The following is a 20442-nucleotide window of genomic DNA, read 5'->3' on the forward strand; positions in this document are numbered from 1 at the left end:
AGCTCATGACTTGCTGACTGAGGCATGTTAGAAACTCAAGTTTGGGTCAAACCCAAACACCAAGATCCTCGTGACAAAGATGGAAACGTGTGCAGACAGCAGCAGAATGCAATATTTTCTCTAACCCCCCGTGTCATCATCCCCACCATTTTCCAGACTCACCTGCTCATTAATAAAAGGACACTTGGGCAGCTTAGGTGACAGCTTACACTTCACCAGCTAAGTCGTGGAGCCTTTGAGGCTGAGCTCCCTGTCTGCTTAACCCGCAAACACAGACGAGTGGGTTTCACACTCAGGCTAAATGTGAGGCCTTATCGATTGAGCAAATGGAATTTGAATCTTAAGCCACAAATACTGCTTTATGACAAGCCATTTTGTACATTAGCTCTGAGAAAGAGAAAGGTCTGCCGCAGAATTAAAGTGAGTTTGTTCCTTAAATGAAAAAAAATAATGTTTGTCAAATATCCGATTTTATTTTATCATTGTTGCATTGTCAGACACAATCGGTAGTTGGGGGTCAGAATTCCCAGGCCAATAGATTTTTCTGAAACCATACCACAGGAGTAAACCTTAAAAGAAGTGAAATCTATTACTATATAGATTTCCATTTCTAAATACAGTATATTACAGAAGGTTGAATATACCACCTCTGTTTACTTACAACTATAAAAAGATACATTAACTATACCAATTATAAATAATGTAGCATTTCATAATAAAGGCATTATTGTACAATGAGAGAATAAGAACCCTCTAATGTATTACTAACAAGATTAGTGTCTATAGTTGCTTGAGATAAAATCCTGAAAATTCAGTGTACGAAGTCAACCCCTGACCTAGCGAGTTGCTGACAGTTTAAGTGATAAGTGTTAACTGATGCAGAGAAGGTGAATTGCATATTGCCTATTTCTGACAAGAACGACAACCCCATTCCATACAGGACTTTCTTTCATCCATCACACTGGTTTTGACGTTTGTCATCTTACTGCCCTCCCCCCCAATTTAATTCTCAAACATAATCTAATTCCAAAATAGAAGCACCCTCAGAAAAGTAACTAATTAGTAACAGTGGAAGTATCCAAACAGCGCAATTCCATTTGGTTTTGTTGTTTTAGAAGCAATCGGGGAACACTTTAAAATTTGGGATTGCACAGCATTTGCAGATATAAAGAGGAAAAGAAACATTCACAACATATTAGTGCAGTCCTCAGGCCACTTGAGTACTGAGGGACCCAGTTCTTCCACGGAGTCCCGGTGTTATTTGTTAATTAATCATTAATATCAAAATAGGACTTTAAAAAACCAAGTGGTATTAAAGCAACAGCCTTTCCAGTTGTATATGCTTTGCTAATCTAACATACATCACCAAGCTGGAGACATAGAGAGCTACACAGGCGGATCATAACCCGTTAATGCAAATAGCAGAAATTCAGAATTTGTAAAAGGGAATTATGGCTCTGGTTTGTAAAACGCAGTTGCTAAGCTGTCATCACTGGGTCACCAGCAGCAAAGGTGACACTAGCGATGTTTTCTGCCTAAGAAAGTGCCTTGGTTAAGGTCGCCCGTGACATAGTTTTAGATAAACATGTTACGCACTGATTCGGTCATATTCCAAAAGGAGTTTTCGTTTTAAGCGGAGTCCCATGGTCAATGTCAAGAGGCTGTCCTTGAAGAACCCACGCCCTTTCACACCCAAGACCTTCAGTACCTTTCCATGGCACCTGCTTCCCCAAAGCGCCCCCCATTGGATCCTCACAATCCTGTTCCTATGTTTTTAACTTCGTTCTGTTTCTTTTCCGCTAACTGGTAGGAGGGGCTTGGGTCATGGGCAGGTAACCCCGAGAAGCCGCAGGTGCAGGGCCCTGTTTGCAGAGCAAGCCGGGCGTTTTTCCAAATTCTTACCGGAGTCAGAATCGGCCAAACATTTTTAAGGGACCTCTGGAGACTTCAAATACCACTTCCCGTTGGCCACGCCCTGAGCCCCTTCACTGTCCCCAGGGGGACCTGGTTGAAAGGGAGAAACCGAAAGGGCCCCGAGCTCCATCCCCAGGCGGGACTGCAAGCCCACATGTACAACGGATGAGTCACTAAAACAGGAGTGTGAGAGGAAAGTGGAACTCATTCAGATCCAGTAGATTTAAAGTCTCCAGCGCCAAGGAACCCAGGGAAGGCGGCAAATGCGGTTTTTTCTTCGGCAAAGTTCGATCTGCCACATTCAGCTGTCAGATGTTTGAGGAAGAAGCCCGCCTTTCCTTCAGGGGCTCTTGTCATCGAGTTTGATGGTGACAGTTTTCACCTCTGTGTACTCAGCCAGTGCGTACTCACCACTGCGATCACAGAAAAGAGGAGAATATAAAATGGGCATGTCACCTTGCCATTCTGTGGCCACTGTGTTCTAACGCTTGGCTGGCCAATTACTCAGCTGGGCAGTCTGGAGTCGGCGCAAAAGGTCAGAACGTGATGACTTCACAGGGGAATATCCAGGACGGTCACACCATTAGTATGTTTGAGTTACTCGATGTATAACTTCAGTTTAAATATGAGGTTTTTTGGTGTGTGATGCTTTGGAAATATTCAGAAAGACTAAGGGTTTGCCTTAAAAGAATGAAAGGGATCAGGGGGAGGGGAGAGGTGGATCCCCTGGGTGGGGAGTACAGAGCGAGAAGAGGACCCACGTGGGTGGACAAGGAGGGGACCGGGCGATGTGGCCAGAGGATCCACAAGGAAGAGGGACATGGAGGGGCCCAGAGTGGACCTAGAAGACACACAGGGGGAGTCAGGCCAGCCCAGAGCAGTGAGGGGAGCAGATGTGAGCACAGACTAGACACGCGGGGGGCCACAACCTCTGAGTCTGCTCTGTGTCCTTTCTCTACGTCTTGCAGAGCCCAGGGGCCCCTTTCAGGTATCATGGGCTTTCCTCAGGGCAGCTCCCCTTCCCAGAACTGAGATGCAGCCTTGGACAGATTCAAATGCCTCTACGACACTTTCTCTGCGGTTAGGTAAATACAAATGTGTCCCTGTTGAGGAAAAGAGCTCAAAATTGAGGCGGCCACTGGAGGGTCTGCAGAGTCCCGTTTCCTCCCTTCGATCCGTGGCTCTCAAAGTGTGGTCTCAGTGCCTCAGTGACACCTCTGAACTTGCACCAAATGCAGATTCCCAGGCCCCCTACCCTTCCCCAGGGGTTGACAGAATAACGCCCCAGAGTCAGGGTGACCCTATCTGAACCCTCCGAACTGGTGTTAGGTTACACGGCAAAAGGGGATTAAGGATGTAGATGGGATTAAAGTTGCCAATTAACTGGCTTTAAAATACAAGGTTAGGGGTGCCTGGGTGGCTCAGTGGGTTCAAGCCTCTGCCTTCAGCTCGGGTCGTGATCCTAGGGCTCTGGGATGGAGCCCCGCATCGGGCTCTCTGCTCGGCGGGGAGCCTGCTTCCCTTCCTCTCTCTCTGTCTGCCTCTCTGCCTGCTTGTGATCTGTGTCTGTCAAATGAATAAATAAAATCTTTAAAAATATATAAAAAAATAAAATACAAGGTTATTCTGCATTATCTGGGTGGGCCCGATGTAATCACCAGGATCCTTAAAAGGGAACAAGGGAGGCAGAAGAGAGTCAGAGGAAAATTAGACTGCAAGAGCAGGCTTTAGAGGGCTGCAACGGTGTGGCCTTTGAGCACAGAGGACAGGGCCGAAAGCCAAGGAATGTGGGGAGCCTTTAGAAGCTGAAAAAGACAAGAAAACATATTCTCCGCCTGGAGGCCCCAGAAAGTAATGCAGCCCCGTGCATGCCTTGATTTCAGCTCAGTGAGACCATGTGATTTTTAGCCTACAGAACTGTGTAAAATAGTTTTTAGTTAGGTTGTTCAAACCACAAATTTTGTGATAATTTATTGTAGCGGCAATAGAAAACGAAGACACCTACTGAAGTGGGGCTCAGAAATCCGTAACAAGCCAGGAGATTCTGATACTGCTCAAGCTAGAGAACTATTGGCTTAGACCTATGCAGGCAGGTAATTAGGCCTTCCTAAGCCTCCAATTCATTATCTTTAAAATGGGCATACCATTGCCTCCTTGACCTTATCTTGTTTGGAGATGATTTATTATAGAGCACCTCCTACGTACAGGTAAAAAATAAAGGGTAGGAGCGTCTGGGTGGCTCAGTCCTTAAGCATCTGCCTTCAGCTCAGGTCATGATCCCAGAGTCCTGGGATCGAGCCCTGCATCGGGCTCCCTGCTTGGCAGAAAGACTGCTTCTCCCCCTCCTGCTCCCCCTGCTTGTGTTCCCTCTCTTCCTGGGTCTCTGTTGAATAAATAAATCTTAAAAAAAAAAATTAAAAAAAATAAATAAAGGGTAGAAAGTATTACTATTTCTTAATTAATAGGTCATTAAGATTTTTTTTTGGTAGTTCCCTGAAACAAATAGTTCAAGAACCCGTGAGAAGGAGTGAAGTATTTTGTAATCTTTTTAAAACACAACACAAAATATAAAAGCCATACGCAGAGCACTGAATTCAATTTTTGCAGAGTGGAAAATCCATTTCAAAAACCCCCCAAAACAAATGACAGGCTAGAAAAAAATTACAATCACAACCCTGTGTGGGAAACAGTGCCATCTTCCTTCATATACAAAGAGCTCTTAAGACCCAATTTAAAAAGCCCACAAACAAATGGAAAAATCAACAAAGGGCATGAACAGTCAGTTCACAGAAAAACAAATACAGATTACTAGTAAGTGTGAAAAACATGCTCAACGCCCTTGCAATTAAAGACACACAAACCAAAAGACCAGAAATTCATTTTTCATGGAGCAGATTACCCAATTTTAGGAATTTATTCTGAAAATAATCTCCCACAAGGGCATAAAGATTTATGCCAGAATGGTTCGTAATAGGAAAAGCCCTTGGATATAACACAAAAGTCCATCACAGGAGACCCTTAATAAAAAGAATGGAGGAATATCCAAAGCCCATTCTCAAGCCCCCAAAATAGTTAGCTCCCATTTCATTTGAAAACAGAAAAAATGGGGTGCCTGGGTAGCTCAGTGGGTTAAAGCCTCTGCCTACGGCTCAGGTCATGATCTCAGGGTCCTGGGATGGAGCCCCGCATTGGGCTCTCTGCTCAGCAAGGAGTCTGTTTTTTCCCCTCTCTCTGTCTGCCTCTCTGCCTACTTGTGATCTCTCTGTCAAATAAATAAATAAAGTCTTTTAAAAAAAGAAAAGAAAACAGAAAAAAATGCACTGCAAAGAAAATACACAAGTAAATTCTAAAAGTGAATATCTAGTATTGCGTTGTTAAAAACGCAAAGTAGTTAATGATTTAGCGACTTCGTAAAGAAAAGTAATAAACCAAATGATGAAAGCACGTTCAGTTACTTAGCTGATTAACTAATCAAGTCCAGTCTTAAACCATTTCTGTAGGATGAAGTACACGAATCACCTTATTCTTCCTATTCCTGCAATTCCTGCCAAAGTTCAAGTTCTGGACCCCCTGTGGCATCTCCTATTGGGTTTCTTGACCAGTCCTGATGGTCTTGGCGCTGGAGGCCAATCACGAGCCCGGCCCTTCTCCTCTTGGACCCCACCAGAACTTTGGCAGGGGAAGGTGTGATTGCTGCTCTGGGCTCAGAACCCAGCACGTGCCCCAAAGGTGCTCATTACATATTGGCTAAGTAAACAGATGGGGAAAAAAAATGAGTGATAGGACCATGCTTATCTCTAACAAACGGGATTAAGGGTCCGCAGAGGGAGGCCTAGCTTTCCACCCGTCTCGACTGTGTGGATTTTTGTTGCTTGTTGTTGCTGTGATTGCAAAACCACCCAGAAAAGTGCCCAGGAGGAAGAGAACTTGGAGGCTTCGTCCCAAGATACGCGCAGGACCAGATCCCCGGAGGGGCTTGTGGGTGGGCGGCAGAGAGCCAGCCCGGTCCAGGCTGCCGGGGCTGGGGAAAACCACGGAATCCCCCTCCCCGTGCTCCAGCACACAAAAGGAGAACTCGATGGAACATGAAGACATTAATCAGAGACCAGTGCAAATGGAAATTGGTTTTCGAGTCAGTTTCCAGGCCCCTTGTGAATTACGTTAAAGTGCTTTATCAAAAGCCTTGAAAAAATATATGCCAAGGGTCAAAAAAACACATGGAAAAAAGTCCCAGCTGCGGCGGGATGAGAGCCACGCTGCCCTCTGCACCCTGAGCCAGACAGGGGTGCTGAGGCCCTGAAAGCCAGTTAAAACCAGGGGCTGGAGGGGGGTGGAGACACAAATGACTCAGGTGAGGAAAGCCGTAAGCCAGAGTCGGTGTGAGTTAGTACACACCAGAAGTCAGGAGAGCCCCACACACCCTTCCTGCAGCTTCGACATCCAAGCTCGTCTGCTTGGGGCCCCAAATTCTTACTGTAGCAGGAAGCTGCATCTGGCCTCTGGGGGGAGGACCGTGTGGGGTCCTGGGTCCCCTCCCCATCAGTCATGACCTGACTGGTTGAAGGCAGCTGATCAGAGGAGACAAATGACCACGTATGCCCTGTCTGGCTTCAGTCCATGTGGCTTACCGAGGTGACACCCCCACTGAGCAAGGCGTTGTGGTGCGGTGGGCCCAAGGGCTCAACCCCGCCTCTGTCCCTTCCTGGCAGTGTGACCCCTGGAAAGGCAGGGAACCTCCCTGGCATCCCTGGGGTAGTACCAGGAAACATGGGTAGTTAGTGGTAGTAGCAGGCATCTACAATGGATCCGATGTTTGTGTCCACCTAAAATTCCTACACTGAAGCCCCAACTCCCAGTGGGACGGTATTAGGAAGTGGGGTCTTTGGGAAGTGGTTAGGTTAGGAGAGTTGGAAGCCCTCATGAATAGGTAAGTATCCTTAAAAGGGAGACCCCCGAGAGCTTCCTCACCCCCTCCACCCTGTGAGGACACAGTGAGAAGACAGCCTTCTATCCACTAGGAGGGGAGCCCTTCCCAGACCCCAGATCTGCTGGCACTTGGATCTCAGGCTTCCAGCTTCCAGAATGGTAAGCAATCAGTGTCTCCTGTTTAAGCCACCCCGTCTACACAGTATTCTGGCATGGCAATCAGAACAAAGACACACCATCTTGGGGACTGTCACGGCGTGAAGGCACCCGTGAAAAAGTGTTCATACAGAGCCTGCACGGTCTGTGCTCAGTACCGGCCAGCGGTCACCCGTACTGCGGCTGGTGGTGGGCCCTGACAGGGACCCAGGTGACCCCAGCCCAGGCCCCATGCCTCTCTCAAGCAGGAGGGTGTGGAAACTGAAGCAGAGGCACATAGAACAGAAAACAGACAAGCCATGTGGGATGAAACATGATTTCTACAAAGGGTTCTCACGGCTGAGAATTTACTGAGGTTCCCTGAAGGGGAAACATGTCATAGGCATGAGAGGGACACCAGTGGACATGTTTTCCTCAGATGTTTGGATGTTTCTGGCATAGTTGCCATGACTGGATCAAAAAGAAAGACCAAGATTGGGGGAGGGACCCCAGTTCCATGGAGAAGAGTCGAAAGCATTTGTTCAGGGAGGGAAGCCAGCCCCGTTCTCTAGTAACATCCTTAGGAAGAATCTGGAAGGGGAGCTGCCCAAGGGCCCCACGAAGGCCCAAGCCGAGGGGAAGCCTCTGAGTTCTCCCATTGGAAGATCTACAAACAAGTACGAGGTAATGCATTTGTATATAAATAACACAGACTGTTTAACAAAGAGTAAGAGCTCGGAGCCCTCTGAAATGTTCCAGGAGCAGCCCTGCCTGTTGTCACAGATGGTCCCTCCCCCTGGGAAGATGGATCCCAAAAGCTGTTTGTCCACAAAGGCTAATAAAAACCACCAAGAAGGACGTGGGAGAGAAGGCCTCGTCCAGCTGGAAACGACAGTGTGTCCACTCCTGGAACGCTCTGTCCGGCTCCGTGCCTGGACCTTTTATCTTGGGCCAGACACAGGAAAGCCTGTCCATGACTCTCTGCCCACGGAGTGCCTCTTCCCAGCGGGCAAGATGGAAAGCAGCCCTTTGGGAGCATGTGGTGGATTTGAGGGGAGCCACGAAGGGCACAGCAGTAGGTCTCCCAGAGAGGCATGGAGAAGGAGTCAGAGTACCCCGAGTCTGCCCGCGGAGCCTCGGAAAGAGTCTGTCTTCCTTGCTGAGGGCTGGGGTTTGTGTGAGTCTGGCAAAAAGTGCCCTTTTCCAGTTCTGCCCCCGTCCTCGTGTGGGGAGCCTGGGCCAAGTCTCTATTGGCATCTCCATGTGTGGTAGGTGCCGGGGAGGACACGGAAGCCGAGGCTAGAGGTTGGTCCCGGGGCCCGAAGGAGCAGGGGATGAGGATGAGGGTGGAGGACAGCAGAAGCGGGAAGGCAGGAGGGACAGAGAGGGTGAGAGAGATCCATCACAGCCCCGGAGGGAAAGGGGCGCCAGCCGTCCTGGCATGGCTGACTCAGTGGGACACGGGGCAAGGCCGGTGGACTAGAGCACCTGCCCGCACTCCTGCCCACCGCGAATCTAGGGTGTGTTTTGTTCACCTGCCGGCAGGCGTGCGAGAGCAAATACTTACAGTTCTCTGCCATTTCCTGACATTTTAAAGCCACCAAATGGAGCCTGTGCGTAGATAGCGTTATAGCAGTTGATCCTAGAGGAGGAACGAAAGATGCTCACGATTACCGGGGGAAGGCCGACCAGTGTCACGGGTGTCCCCGCTCTCGGGGGCATGAAACAGACCGTTGCCTAAAGGATGACTTTCTGTCAAAGTTTTAGTAATGACAACAGTGGGTTTTCAACTTCTGCCTTCGCATTCTTCCCACTAGAAGCTAAAATTTAAATATTCTTTAAATTTTTTTTTTTTAAATTTTGGGGCACCTGGGTGGCTCAGTGAGTTAAGCCTTTGCCTTCAGCTCGGGTCATGATTTTAGGGTCCTGGGATCGAGCCCTGCATTGGGCTCCCTGCTCAGCGGGGAACAGCCTGCTTCCCCCCCCCTCTCTCTCTACCTGCTGCTCTGCCTACTGTGACCTCTCTCTGTGTCAAATAAATAAATAAAGTCATTAAAAATTTTTTTTAATTTTAATTTATTTATTTGACAGAGAGAGATAGAGGAAGAGCACAAGCAGGGGAGGGCAGCAGGCAGAGGGAGAGGGAGAAGCAGGCTTCCCACTGAGCAGGGATTCTGATGTGGGACTCGATTCTGGGACCCTGGGATCATGACCTGAGCTGAAGGCAGGTGCTTAACTGACTGAGCCACCCAGGCACGCCTAAAATCTGAATATTCCTAAGCATAAAGCTTTTCGCCAAGATAGGAATGGAATGTCAAGGCGAGAAGAAAGAAGAGGGAAACTGCGGCATCAGGGAATGAGATTTAGCTTTGAAATCAGCCAGACCTGACCTCAAAGCTCTCCTGCTTCTTGGCTTGTAAGGATTCTGGGCTTGTAACTTAGCCTCTCTGAGCCCCAAAGCGTTATCATCGTTCCAGTGAGGATAATGTCATTGGCAAGATGACTGGGGAAGCAGGGACTTTGGTTCACATTTCGGACAAGACCATACACGGCTTTTAGAGTCAGAATAAAAAATAAAGGTAGAGGAAGTGGAGCGCGAGGGACAGCAAACACGGCAGTTAGCAACAGGGGCAGCGGAGCTGGCCAGCCGGCTCTGGGCTCTGCTCTGCTCTGTACCCGCTGTGTGACCCTAGGCAAATCACCCAGCCTCTCTGTGTCTCCATCTCCTCCTCTGTTCAACAGGGACAATGGCGGTGTCCGTCTCAGACGTGGTCATGAGGATGGACCAAAGCTCTAAGACAGTGCTTGGCCCGGAACATGTGACTAGAAGCTGTCTGTCCGCAGAAGGGCGGTGAAGCGAGCAAGCCAGCCCCCTCCGGAGAGTGGAGACGCACGCATCTGCTACTCACCAGACGGTTCCAGACTCCAAGGCGGAAGCCAGCTTCAGTGCTTTGTCGAGGTTTTTTGTGAACACAGCTGCCGTGAGTCCGTATTCAAGGCTGTTGGCCCTTTTTATCACTTCTTCGATATTTTTGAACTTCAGGATTGGCTGCACCGGTCCAAAAATCTATGTGGAATTGTAAGAACAGCGGTGAGGGGGGTGTCCGGACGAAGGGCGTCCGTTCGGAGCAAGCACGGCCTCACACGTGTGAGGAACGAGGACTGGAGGGCAAAGAACCTGAGGAGATCTTTTGAGCTACCGGACACTTGACATCTGAAGGGAAGGATTACGACGAAGCCGAACTTAAGATACCAACCGAAAGCATGTTCCAGGCTTCTTTTTCTTATTGTCATCAGGGCTTCTGAGAAGCCCCATCCTGCTGACGTGCCCACAAGACAAAACTTGGCGAGTTTTTTTGTGGAAAGTTATTGCTGAGGGGGTTTTAGGGCACAGCTGTAGGACTGTGTGCCCCGGCCTCTTGGCGGTACGTTTTCCATCAACAAGGCACCATAAAATGTCTCCCTAATAACTCCCAGGGGACGGAGGAAGACACTGTTCCTCGCAATGTAAAATAAAAATAAAAATCCCATAAAAACCTCCAGGAGAAAGTCTATAAAATACCCACACAGGAAGCGCTCAGCGATGATTCACTTTCTCTGCGTCCCAAAACACCCCACCCCCCGGGACCCTAGGTGGGAACCCGTGTCCATCCAGACTCACAGTGAGATTGAAAGACCAAGTTAGAATCCCACTTTTATTGGGGCGGGGGTCTCCTCAATTTCCAGCATTTCCAAGGATACTTGTGACAGAAAACCTCAAAGAGCATTCCAGCCCCGATGTGTTCTTTGAACGAACACACTTTTCGTTTTAGTTCAGTCTAGCGGGGCTGAAGGCAGCTTTGGGCTGTGAATCCACTGGTATAGCCCACAGGGGGCAAGAACCCTCCACCAAGAGCTAACCAGAGGACGTGTTAGAAGAAAGAAGAGGGACTGAGGCTCCCCAGAGACGTGTGAAAATGAGGGGTTTAGGACAAACTCTACAGCTGCTATATAGGGCTAGGGGTTCCCAAAGGCAGGTAGGCAAGATGGCTTCCCTCAGAAACCAAAGGAGAGGAAGAAAGCCACAGGAGAAAGGAAAACTCCCCCCTCACAATGACTTCCGGGGTCCCTGAGCCCTGGAGAAGACTTCTCTTTGTATGACTCCCTCCTCTCGCCCTCCCACCCCACAAGAGTCCCCTGGAGATGAAGATTTTCCTGCCACCTCCAGTACCTCCTCTTTGGCAATGCGCATGGTGTCCGTAACTTCTGAGAAGACGGTGGGTTTGATGAAGAGCCCCCTGTCTTCCATGGCTGAGCCCCCACATTCCAGCTTGGCTCCCTCCTTCTTCCCACTCTCGATCAGATCGAGGATTTTGTCAAACTGCTTTTGGTCTATCTGCAAAACACAAGGAGAGGTATGGCTTGAAGTCCTTTCGGGTGGCGGCTGCCATCTTATGGGTCCAACGGCCATTCACATGATCAGCTGTCCTACCCCTAAGTGTTCTTGTCAAGTCGTAATTCACGGGACAGATGTGCCTTGTATGCGGATATTCCTCTGATGCACAAGTCTAGGCTTTTTGGAGCAGGGGAGAGATGGGGAGATAGGCTCTCCTCATCCTTTCCCGTGTACCGTCTATCCTACCACCCACCCCTTCCATGCTATTAAGCAAACCTGTGAATGAAACGCGATCTGAAATGGTCACATTCTTTGCTCTCCCAACTTCTTGCATCCTGCAAGGGTTGCTAGATTTCGCAAATAAAATTACAGGGCACCCAGTTAAATCTGCGTTTTTGAAAGACTTTTTTAGCCTAAGCATATCCCAAGTCATGATTGGGATATGCTTATGCTAAAGAAGTCTTTCCTTATTTGGGATATGCTTATGATTAAAAAAAAGTCTTCTTTGCTTATTTAAACTTCCAGTCTAGCTGAGTGTCATGTAGGTTATCTGGAAGCCCTGCCCTCTTCTAACAGGGCATGTGGGATGAGGTTGACAGTTGGGAATTGCCCATCCATGGTGCAGAGGAGAAGGGAGAAGGAAAGCTGACCACCTTACCCTGTACCCCCAACCCCCAGCCTAGTATAGAAAGCCCTTCCAAGTTTCTTACAAGGGCACAAAAACCAAGGTGAAAAACAGGATAGATATCAATTACCCTTTGGGTAAAAAACAAACAAACAAAAAAAAACCAGAGGAAATGAGAGCACATATTCATATTTGCTTCTATATCCATAAAGAAGTTCTGGAGGGATACATGAGAAACTAAGACTGTGCGATACCCATAGAAGGAAGGTTAAGAACCAGGCCTATGAATGGAGAAGGGGGGATGGAAGAAAGCCTTTTCTCCACTGACCTCTCTATGTGTTCTAGGTTTTAACCCCTGGGAATGTACGCCCACCTAAGCAAGTAATTCAAACAACTCCAATGATTCCAGTAATAGCTCAAGGTTCTTTCAACTTCTCTTGGGTGAACCAAGTTTGGGGTTAAGAGTTCCAAGATACCCTTCCCTCCTCCCCAGAGGCCAAGAGGGTTTGAAGGGCTTCACCAAATACAGGTCCTGAATGGCTGTGACTATTTTCTGTCTGTCTGTCCTGGGGGCAGTGCTGGGTCCCCGTGGAAAGCCTGCATATCCAGACTCCATTCTTCCTGATGAGTCCATGTGAACACATTGTCTCAATCTAATAATCCCCCAAGAAATGTCAGCTGGTGCATTCCTGTGCTGGAAGGAGAACCTTCCAGAAGTAAAGGACATGGCCGGGCACAACACCAGGGATAGAGTCAGGCCGACCCCGAAGGACAGGTTGGAAGCTACACTTGGCTCTGCTGCAGAGGGCACCGGAACCACCCCCACCAGGTGTCTTGTGCAATGTTTATGCGCCTCGTCACTCAGTTGCCAAATAAACCTGAACGATTCTGGAGCATTTGGCTGGCTGTCTGCAGTGGACACTGATCTAGGTCAGCTAGCTGTTTAATAGGCAGGAGAAAGACAGGACTATTTGGACAGCTGTAAATCCTCTCTGAGTAAAAATCTTATTACCGTAGATGAAAAAGCACTTTGGGAGGAAAAAAATCCAACATCGTCCTAAAATAATATGCTGAGGTTAGGCGGCTTAAGTGAGCTTTCAGAAGGACTTTTAGCAGCAGCATCAAAAGCACCGACGAAATCAACACCCATTCTGCTTGAATCTGCTCTCTTGGAAGAGATTTCTGTATCTGGCTTCAGAAGTCAAGCCTGGAGCCTTGGAAAGAGACTTACGAATAATGATGGGGTGAAAGGTTTCCTTAGTATGGGATCAGCTCGCATATTTCCCACGGAGTCTGGATTAGCTTTACAATCACGGTGGATTTGATAATGGCTTGTGGCCATGTTTGCATTCAGACCTGAAATCCAACCGAGGTCACTAGACAACTTCGTGTCACTGGCCACTAGGTTTGGAGTTGAGGTCTGGCAGGGTGGAGAGTTTTGGCCACAACTGGGATGCTTCTCTCCACCAGGGTCACGTGGCATTGGAGCCGCCGTGCATGTGGGCTGAGGCTAGGCAAGGATGGGCACAGTGGCCAGAAATGCACCTTTTTCCACATGGTCCTCCCCCTTCCCCGGCCAGGGCACCCCCACGGGGATGGTTAAGCAAGACCTGATAGACATGGCCTGAAGTCATGCACTTCTTTTGCCACGTGGATCAGGGAGCCTGTCATTGAATGCTCCCCTTGCCTCCACCTTTAAAATAAAAAGACTTATTAGGTATCTTGAAATATTCACAATATTCATCCATTACTTCCATTTTCCAGATGGGGACTTCCACAAAGTCACAGAGCCAAACTTGTGTGGCTTCCCATGTAAACATGCGGTGTCAGTGCAGTGCGGAAGCAGTGAGCTCCCGGGACAGACACAAGTACGGAGTCTGGACATGTGATTTGCAACTTCGTGGCTGGGGCAGGACTTTGGCTCCCAGCAAAGTGGGTTGCTGTTGAGCTCTATTTCAATAATGCATGGATGGTCAGGCTGCCCTCTTTTAAATATTTATCCATCTGCTGTACTGCATAATTAGTAAGAAAGCGATACACGATGTGCCCTTTTAAAGAGGTTATTAAACCTCGCGGTTATGATCATTTTCATCCCGTCGTTAGTTTCACAAATCAGGCCTCCAGAGATGGGCTCCTCCTGCCCAGAGACGCAGCCCTGTTCCCTGAGCCCTCTGTGCACTCCCTCTCCACTGGGATTCTTTGGTATCCGACCGTGACCTTGTCCTACAGTGCACGTGAGTTCCAGGGAGGGCCTGGAGGCTCAGACCGTGGGCTCTAGGTATTTGGCCTCTGCCTGTACTTTGCTGCCTTTTGGCCATGGTTACAACCCCTCTTCTGCAGGCAGACCAGCCGGGTAACACAGCCTCTGCCTGAGTCTCTCTTCTGGGAATCCTGGTGGCTCAGAGACCGGACGGCCCTCTTGGCTGGAGGGCGCAGGCATGGCGCCGTATGAACTGGGAATGCCTCCCTTCTTGCTGGGGCCTTAAGCGTGGCATTATCAGCCGCAAAGAGCAAAACCTCTGTGTGTCCACTCCCGCTTTATAAGCCCACAGAGACCCGATGGGGTGGCGTCAAAACGAAAGCAAGTGGAAGGCGAGGCAGCCTCCCTTCTGTCTGGGAGGGACCCGGGAACTGATGGAAAAGCACCAGAGCTGTAAGGGGCCAAGGGCGAGAGGGGCTGCCTGGTTCAGCCCCCAGAGGCACACGGCGGGTTCTGCAGCATCAGTGGGTTACCTGCGGCCCCTGCTCCGTTCTGACGTCGAAGGGGTCTCCCACCGGACGCTTCTTGGCGTGCTCCACGCTCCGCCTCACAAACTCCGCGTAGATCTGCTCCTCCACGAACACCCTGGAGGCGGCTGTGCAGCACTGACCTTGGTTGAAGAAAACTCCCTGATGGGCGCACTCCACTGCCAAGTCCACTGGACGGAGGGGGTGGCGGGGGCAGGAGGAAGCGATTAAGTCGTTAGGGCAGGACGGGTGACAGCTGCAACGCTAATTGCCCGCACCAGAAAACAGGCCCCGAAATGGCCGCTTTGCAGAAATTAGTTTTATTCCCGGCATTTCCCAACAGTGAGGACAGGAACAAGGATTTTCTGGGTGCACCCGACTGTGGGGGGAAATCAGTCCCTTAGTGCAGGACTTCCTTACTCTAAGGACCACAGAGAGTTTGCACTCCCCGGTTCACCTGCTTCCGGACCCCCACTCCTTCCCCTTTCTGGAGGACCTGCATTCTAGAGAGTTCTAGAATAGTCTTCAGGAAGTAAGTACTGATGCAGGCCGACAGGTGAGAGCTAGTCCACCTTGAGGTTCCTTCACTACCAAGTCCTACGAAGTCAACTTCTTTTGCTTATTAAGTCTTAGTAACGTTAACTCCATGTAGGACAGATAAGGGTTAAAAAGAGAGCACTGATTCTGCCTGAGGAGGTCTGTATCCGAACTTGAGAGCGGGCATCGGGTTAAAACCAGAAGGGTGCTTAGTAAGGAAAACCTTCGGGGCCGTGCTTCAGGGAGAAGAATGCTCAGTGGGGTATCGCTTACAGCTCACAGTGTGGTCTCCAGCGCTCCACAGTAAGCTGGTTTTTCTGCACCCCCGCCCCCCTCCAACATGCCCGCTGCTGCTTAGGAAATGCACTGGGCACACTTTGCACACTTTGCACTGGGCAAACGCATGGCCCCTGCAGGGCATAGGCAGGCTATCCAGACACCCCGGCACCGCTCTGAAGCAGCTCTGGGGAATGCTGCCCTCGCGTTCATGAGCCTTATAAAACCAACCCCGAACGGGAGGGAGTTTTGTGTTCTAGCTGCAGCGTCCTTCAGTGCCAGGGAGAGAGGAGGAGCTGAGGTGGAGACCAGGTGCCCAGATATGGTGGCCCAAGAATGCGAAACAGGGGTTCTGGCTCTTCAGGACTGGAGTTTGGGACCCCAGATGTTGCAATAGCCAGAACTGCTCTGTGTGGTTCCAGAAACCAGTACCAACACTACCAAGGCTTCTACAAGGAAGCACCAGCCGAGGCAACAAAGGAGTCATCTGTCCTCATGCCCAGCCTCCTTCTCCTTCCCTGAAGCTTGCTGCCTCACCCAGGTCCCTCGCTCTCCCACAGAAAGCCAGCTTCAAGAAGAGGAAGTGATATCAGTCCTTTACACTTTAGCAAGAAATTGTACTAGGGTCCCTTTTCTCAGGGATATTTGCAGTGCCCACCTTATCTGAGAGTGGAATGTAAAGCTTTGTTCTCCATGAAAGGAATTTCAAGAGGGCAGGTGAGGAAGGCTTTTCTAGAAGGTGCTTTGGGGTACCTGGGAAGGTACAACTTTTGGCAGCTGACCCTGTCAGCAGGAGACTGAATGTCCAACATGGCCCTTCCTTCCTCTGGACATGGCAGCCAAGAATAGCATACATTTTCATATCATCTCAGGAACCTCTAGCAAGACACACACTGTCCCCAAGCTGCTGGGCAGGGATGCTTGCCCAGAGAAGAGGTGGTGGCGAGAGACAGACAGACAAACAGGACCCAGACTAGGGGGACATGTTTAAGGGTCCACTGCCACTGTCCTCTCATTTGTCAGGCCTGAGACAAAGAAGGAAGAAACATCTCAAGTTTCGGAGAGGGGTAGGGGGTGATTAATGCCTGTGAGTGGGGAGCACCTGCCCAGCTCCTCCCTCTCCTGGCCATCTCCCTGCACAGGGGAGTCTGGAGAAAGATCTGGATCGGCTCCTTACGTCCCCAGCTCTGCAGGGACGGGGAACACAAACATAATCTTGAAGGGCAGAAACAGGCAGCCCCTTACCCCCCCCCCGCCCCCACAGGACACATATTTCCCCAAGGCAGCTTTCCATGAGCAATAAAGCTGGTGTTTTGATCTCATCTGCCTGCTTAGGACAGGACAACCCAAGGTGGATAAACATCGCCATTTCGTGTGTATACGTGTGTCTCTCTCTCAGCTGGCTCTGAGCTTGCACAAGGAATCAGGAAGAGATTTAAGGACTAAACCCCAGCAACGTGCAGAAGGGGAGACACTCACGGTCAGCATCTGCGCACACGATACAGGGGTTCTTCCCCCCAAGCTCCAGGGTCACCCTCTTCAGATTGCTCCGAGAGGCGGCTTCTTTAACCAACTTTCCAACCTTCAGGATGAAAAACAGACCAGATGAAACCTTGGCTTGGGCCAGACCTGGCCCGGACATTCTAGATAAATCTATGGGTCTCCTGCCTCTCTGCCCGGGAGCCTTAGGCCTCTGAGGCTGCCTCCCCAGGCCCCGGCCTCTCCCTGCGTCTCCTCACGGATCAGACCTGGACATCACTTGGTCTGAGCTGCTCCACTTACAGGGGTGGATGGAGCGGGAGCCTCTGGAAGGCCCAGCGATACGCCCACAGCCACGCAGCGGGCTAGTGGCACAGCCGGCTCCTGGAAGCAGGCCGGTGCAGCTCGTCTGGAAGAGTGCTCGAGGGGACCTAGGGGTAGCTGTTCCAGTGCTCGCTCATGGGGGACGGGGTTCCGTGGGGCTCTTTGGTATAATCTGCGGAACCTCCAAATTTATGGTAATAAGAAAGCTGACCTTCAGAAGGAGAAAGAGCCAATTCTCTGGCAACAGACTCAAGACCGAGGCTTCCCGAGGGGGAAGGGAGAGAACCGGTACCTGGAGCAGGAACAGGACCCCCTCACCAAGCTCCTTCACGTACCCAGAGGGTCTCTCCTATCACAGCACACGCTGCCAGAGTCGAGGGCCGGACCATCACTCGGCGGGTCCCACAGACTCTCAGGAGACCGAGCCACACACAGACACTTAGAACCAGACATCCAGCAAGAGGCTGTTCCCCCAAAACTAAGGTGTGAGTACATTTTCAATATTGGCCAGCTCATAGGTGATGGAGCGAATGACGTTTGGAGTAGTCCCACAGTGACAGGGATTGTCCCCAGAGAGCAACAGAAGGAACACCATTCTGCCACGGACTGGCAATTCCCTGTGGGGTTGAGGTGGGCTTGCGTGGCTGGGTGCAGCAGGGAGACCTAGGGTGGGAAAGCACCCCTGTCCCCCTTCCGGAGATGCCTGCCAGCCGAGCAAGGCCGCTGGCAGAGGCCACTTTCTTGTCCCTGAGTTTGGCTGCCCAGTGAGAAAAGCACCCCACTGGACCCATGGGGCAGCCCTAAAGGCGCCTAGAGAGGGCTCAGGTGTCTCTGCAGAGAAGCCGGGCATGGGCAGGAGAAGGGACGAGTCTGCTATTGGGGGAGAAGACAGCTTGGGCTCTCTTGGGGAGATGGCGGGGCAGGGGGGGTGACACTTAGTGCTTGGGAAGCATTTATTTGTTTCTTTTTCAAGGACAGAAGAATATTACACAGAATTCCCCACGGAGATGTGTGTCAGGGCAAAGGGAGAAAGTTTTCATCTCCCTTTTCCCCTATGCCCCAGGACCTGCACAGACGTGGCCACAGGAAGAACTTCTTGGGCATCCTTACGGATTTATCTCCACACACACTTTTCCCCGTGGGATCATTCTGTACCCACTTTCCCACGGTTTACTTTTTTGTGTGCTTCAAACTCAGCCAGGAAAGAGTCTTCCTTACTGTAGTGGCTGTAACGCCCCACACAGGATGGACACAATTACGGGAAGACATGTCCTTGAGGGCTTGTGAGAAGCCCTCTCTCTGACCAGTGGCTTTGAAATGGAATTTCTGAGTCCAATGTGGGATCGATACTACGAGGTGGCCCTGTGCCTGGGGACTGCCATGGGGGAGTGTCTGTTGGCTTCCCACGGCCTCGGACCAGATTCTGATTTTTACCCATCTGACAGACAAAAACTCCGACTTCCACTGGAATTTGCGTTTCCCTGATGACCAATGAGCCAGGTCAAGCTTGTTGGACATTCGGTGTTTCCCTTCTCTGAGTTACAAACTGCCCCACCACTGAGAGCGCTTGTTTTTTGTTCATTTGTCTGTTTTTCCTTTTTCACTGATTTTTAAGGGTATTATGGATTTTAAGCCTTGGAGAGCTGCACACATCATGACTGGGTTTCTCCCAGCTTGCTATGTATCCGTGAACTTCGATTATGACACTGTTTGTCCTCTGGATGTTTTACATTTTTATTTTATCTTATCTACCAATCTTTTTTTCTCAGGCTTCTGAGTTCTATTAGATACTTACTTAGTTTGGAAACTGGACCAGTGACTTTATTTATTTGCCTTTTTTTTTTTTTTTTTAACTGATTGTTACGCACTGAAACGTGGCCACACTTAGGAGAAAATCATAGCTCAGCTGCTGGAGGGGAACATTCCCAGGTCTCGGTTCAGACAGCGACTGCCACGCTGACTGACCGTGGGTGAGGAGGGTTACCTCTGTGGACCCCGTGAAGGCGATCTTGCTGATCTGAGGGTGAGAGGAAATCGCTGCTCCCACTGTGGGCCCAAATCCCGGCACGATGTTGACCACTCCTGGAGGGAATCCGACCTGGATGGAGATCAAGGCGGCCATCAGTGCAGGAGAATGGACAGATGTCGGCCAGAGACCGCGCTCAGGCTGAGGGAACCAGGGCTGTAGGATGTTCCGCTCTTTGGGAAGCCAGGGCCTGGGTCTTACAGCCACCCGGGGACCCAGACTGAGGTGGGCAGGGTGCATGCAGGCTGGGCCCGGGCGAGGCGTACGTACGCCCTTCCTTCCAGGCAGTACCTCATAACCCAAAAGGGACTTGGAGCAAAATGGTAGTGAACCCCCATGGCTGAGCTCCGTTCTGTGCGTGTGTGCGTGTGTGTGTGGCTCTGTCTACACATATGTATTCTCAGGGAGGAGAGATACCCTGGTTACATCCTCCAAGGTTCAGAGGCCCCTGCAAAATATCCTCTCCCTGGGCACCTGGGGGGCTCAGTGGGTTACGTCTTTGCCTTCATCTCAGGTCATGATCCCAGGGTCCTGGGATCGAGGTCCGCATCAGGCTCTCTGCTCAGCTGGAAGCCTGCTTCCCCACCCCCCATCTGTCTCTCTGCCTACTTGTGATCTCTCTCTCTGTGTCAAATAAATAAATAGAAAATCTTAAAAAAAGAATATATTCTCTCCCTGGGCTTCAGCTCCCATTTCTTAAACCTGCCCCTCAATGTTCCAAATGGCAATGTGGTATCACATCCTCCAAGCTCCTGCTTGTTGAACCTGGGCCACACCCCAAGCTGGCATATCCTGAAGGCTGGGGACAGTCACTTCTTTCACATTCATGCCTCCTGCCCTGCTCCTCCCAGGCCTCTTTATTCACCAGGAACACCACAAATGAATAAGGTGGGGGATACGATTTAATGAATAATTTATTAATTACCATCTCATGCAAACACACTATTTTAGAAAGGCAAGACTTTGGGACATAGTGCTGGAGTCTTTCGTTTTCCTAGGTGCTGTGTGTTTGCGGCTGTGATTTTAGAATCTGTCGTCTCATTAACATGATGTAATCATGTCCTACATCCCCAGTCAAAGGAAAGTGGAAAACGGGCC

The 20442-nt window shown here is 50.1% G+C and overlaps 1 protein-coding gene across 1 annotated transcript in view; it reads right to left on the reverse strand.

Annotated features, from left to right (window-relative positions):
• Positions 1-453: 453 nt before the first annotated feature.
• Positions 454-20442, reverse strand: part of ALDH1A3 (aldehyde dehydrogenase 1 family member A3) — a 36734-nt gene continuing 16745 nt past the window's right edge. The window contains exons 7-13 of the mRNA XM_044230362.1: positions 19303-19416; positions 16995-17097; positions 14709-14893; positions 11186-11350; positions 9885-10042; positions 8543-8617; positions 454-2327 (exon numbers count right to left, since the gene is read on the reverse strand). Of these exons, the coding sequence (XP_044086297.1) occupies positions 2255-2327; positions 8543-8617; positions 9885-10042; positions 11186-11350; positions 14709-14893; positions 16995-17097; positions 19303-19416 (873 nt within the window). The 3' untranslated portion in view covers positions 454-2254. The remainder of the gene's footprint in view (positions 2328-8542; positions 8618-9884; positions 10043-11185; positions 11351-14708; positions 14894-16994; positions 17098-19302; positions 19417-20442) is intronic.

This window comes from Neovison vison, chromosome 13 (genome assembly GCF_020171115.1).
Source record: "Neovison vison isolate M4711 chromosome 13, ASM_NN_V1, whole genome shotgun sequence".
Lineage (NCBI taxonomy): Eukaryota > Metazoa > Chordata > Mammalia > Carnivora > Mustelidae > Neogale > Neogale vison.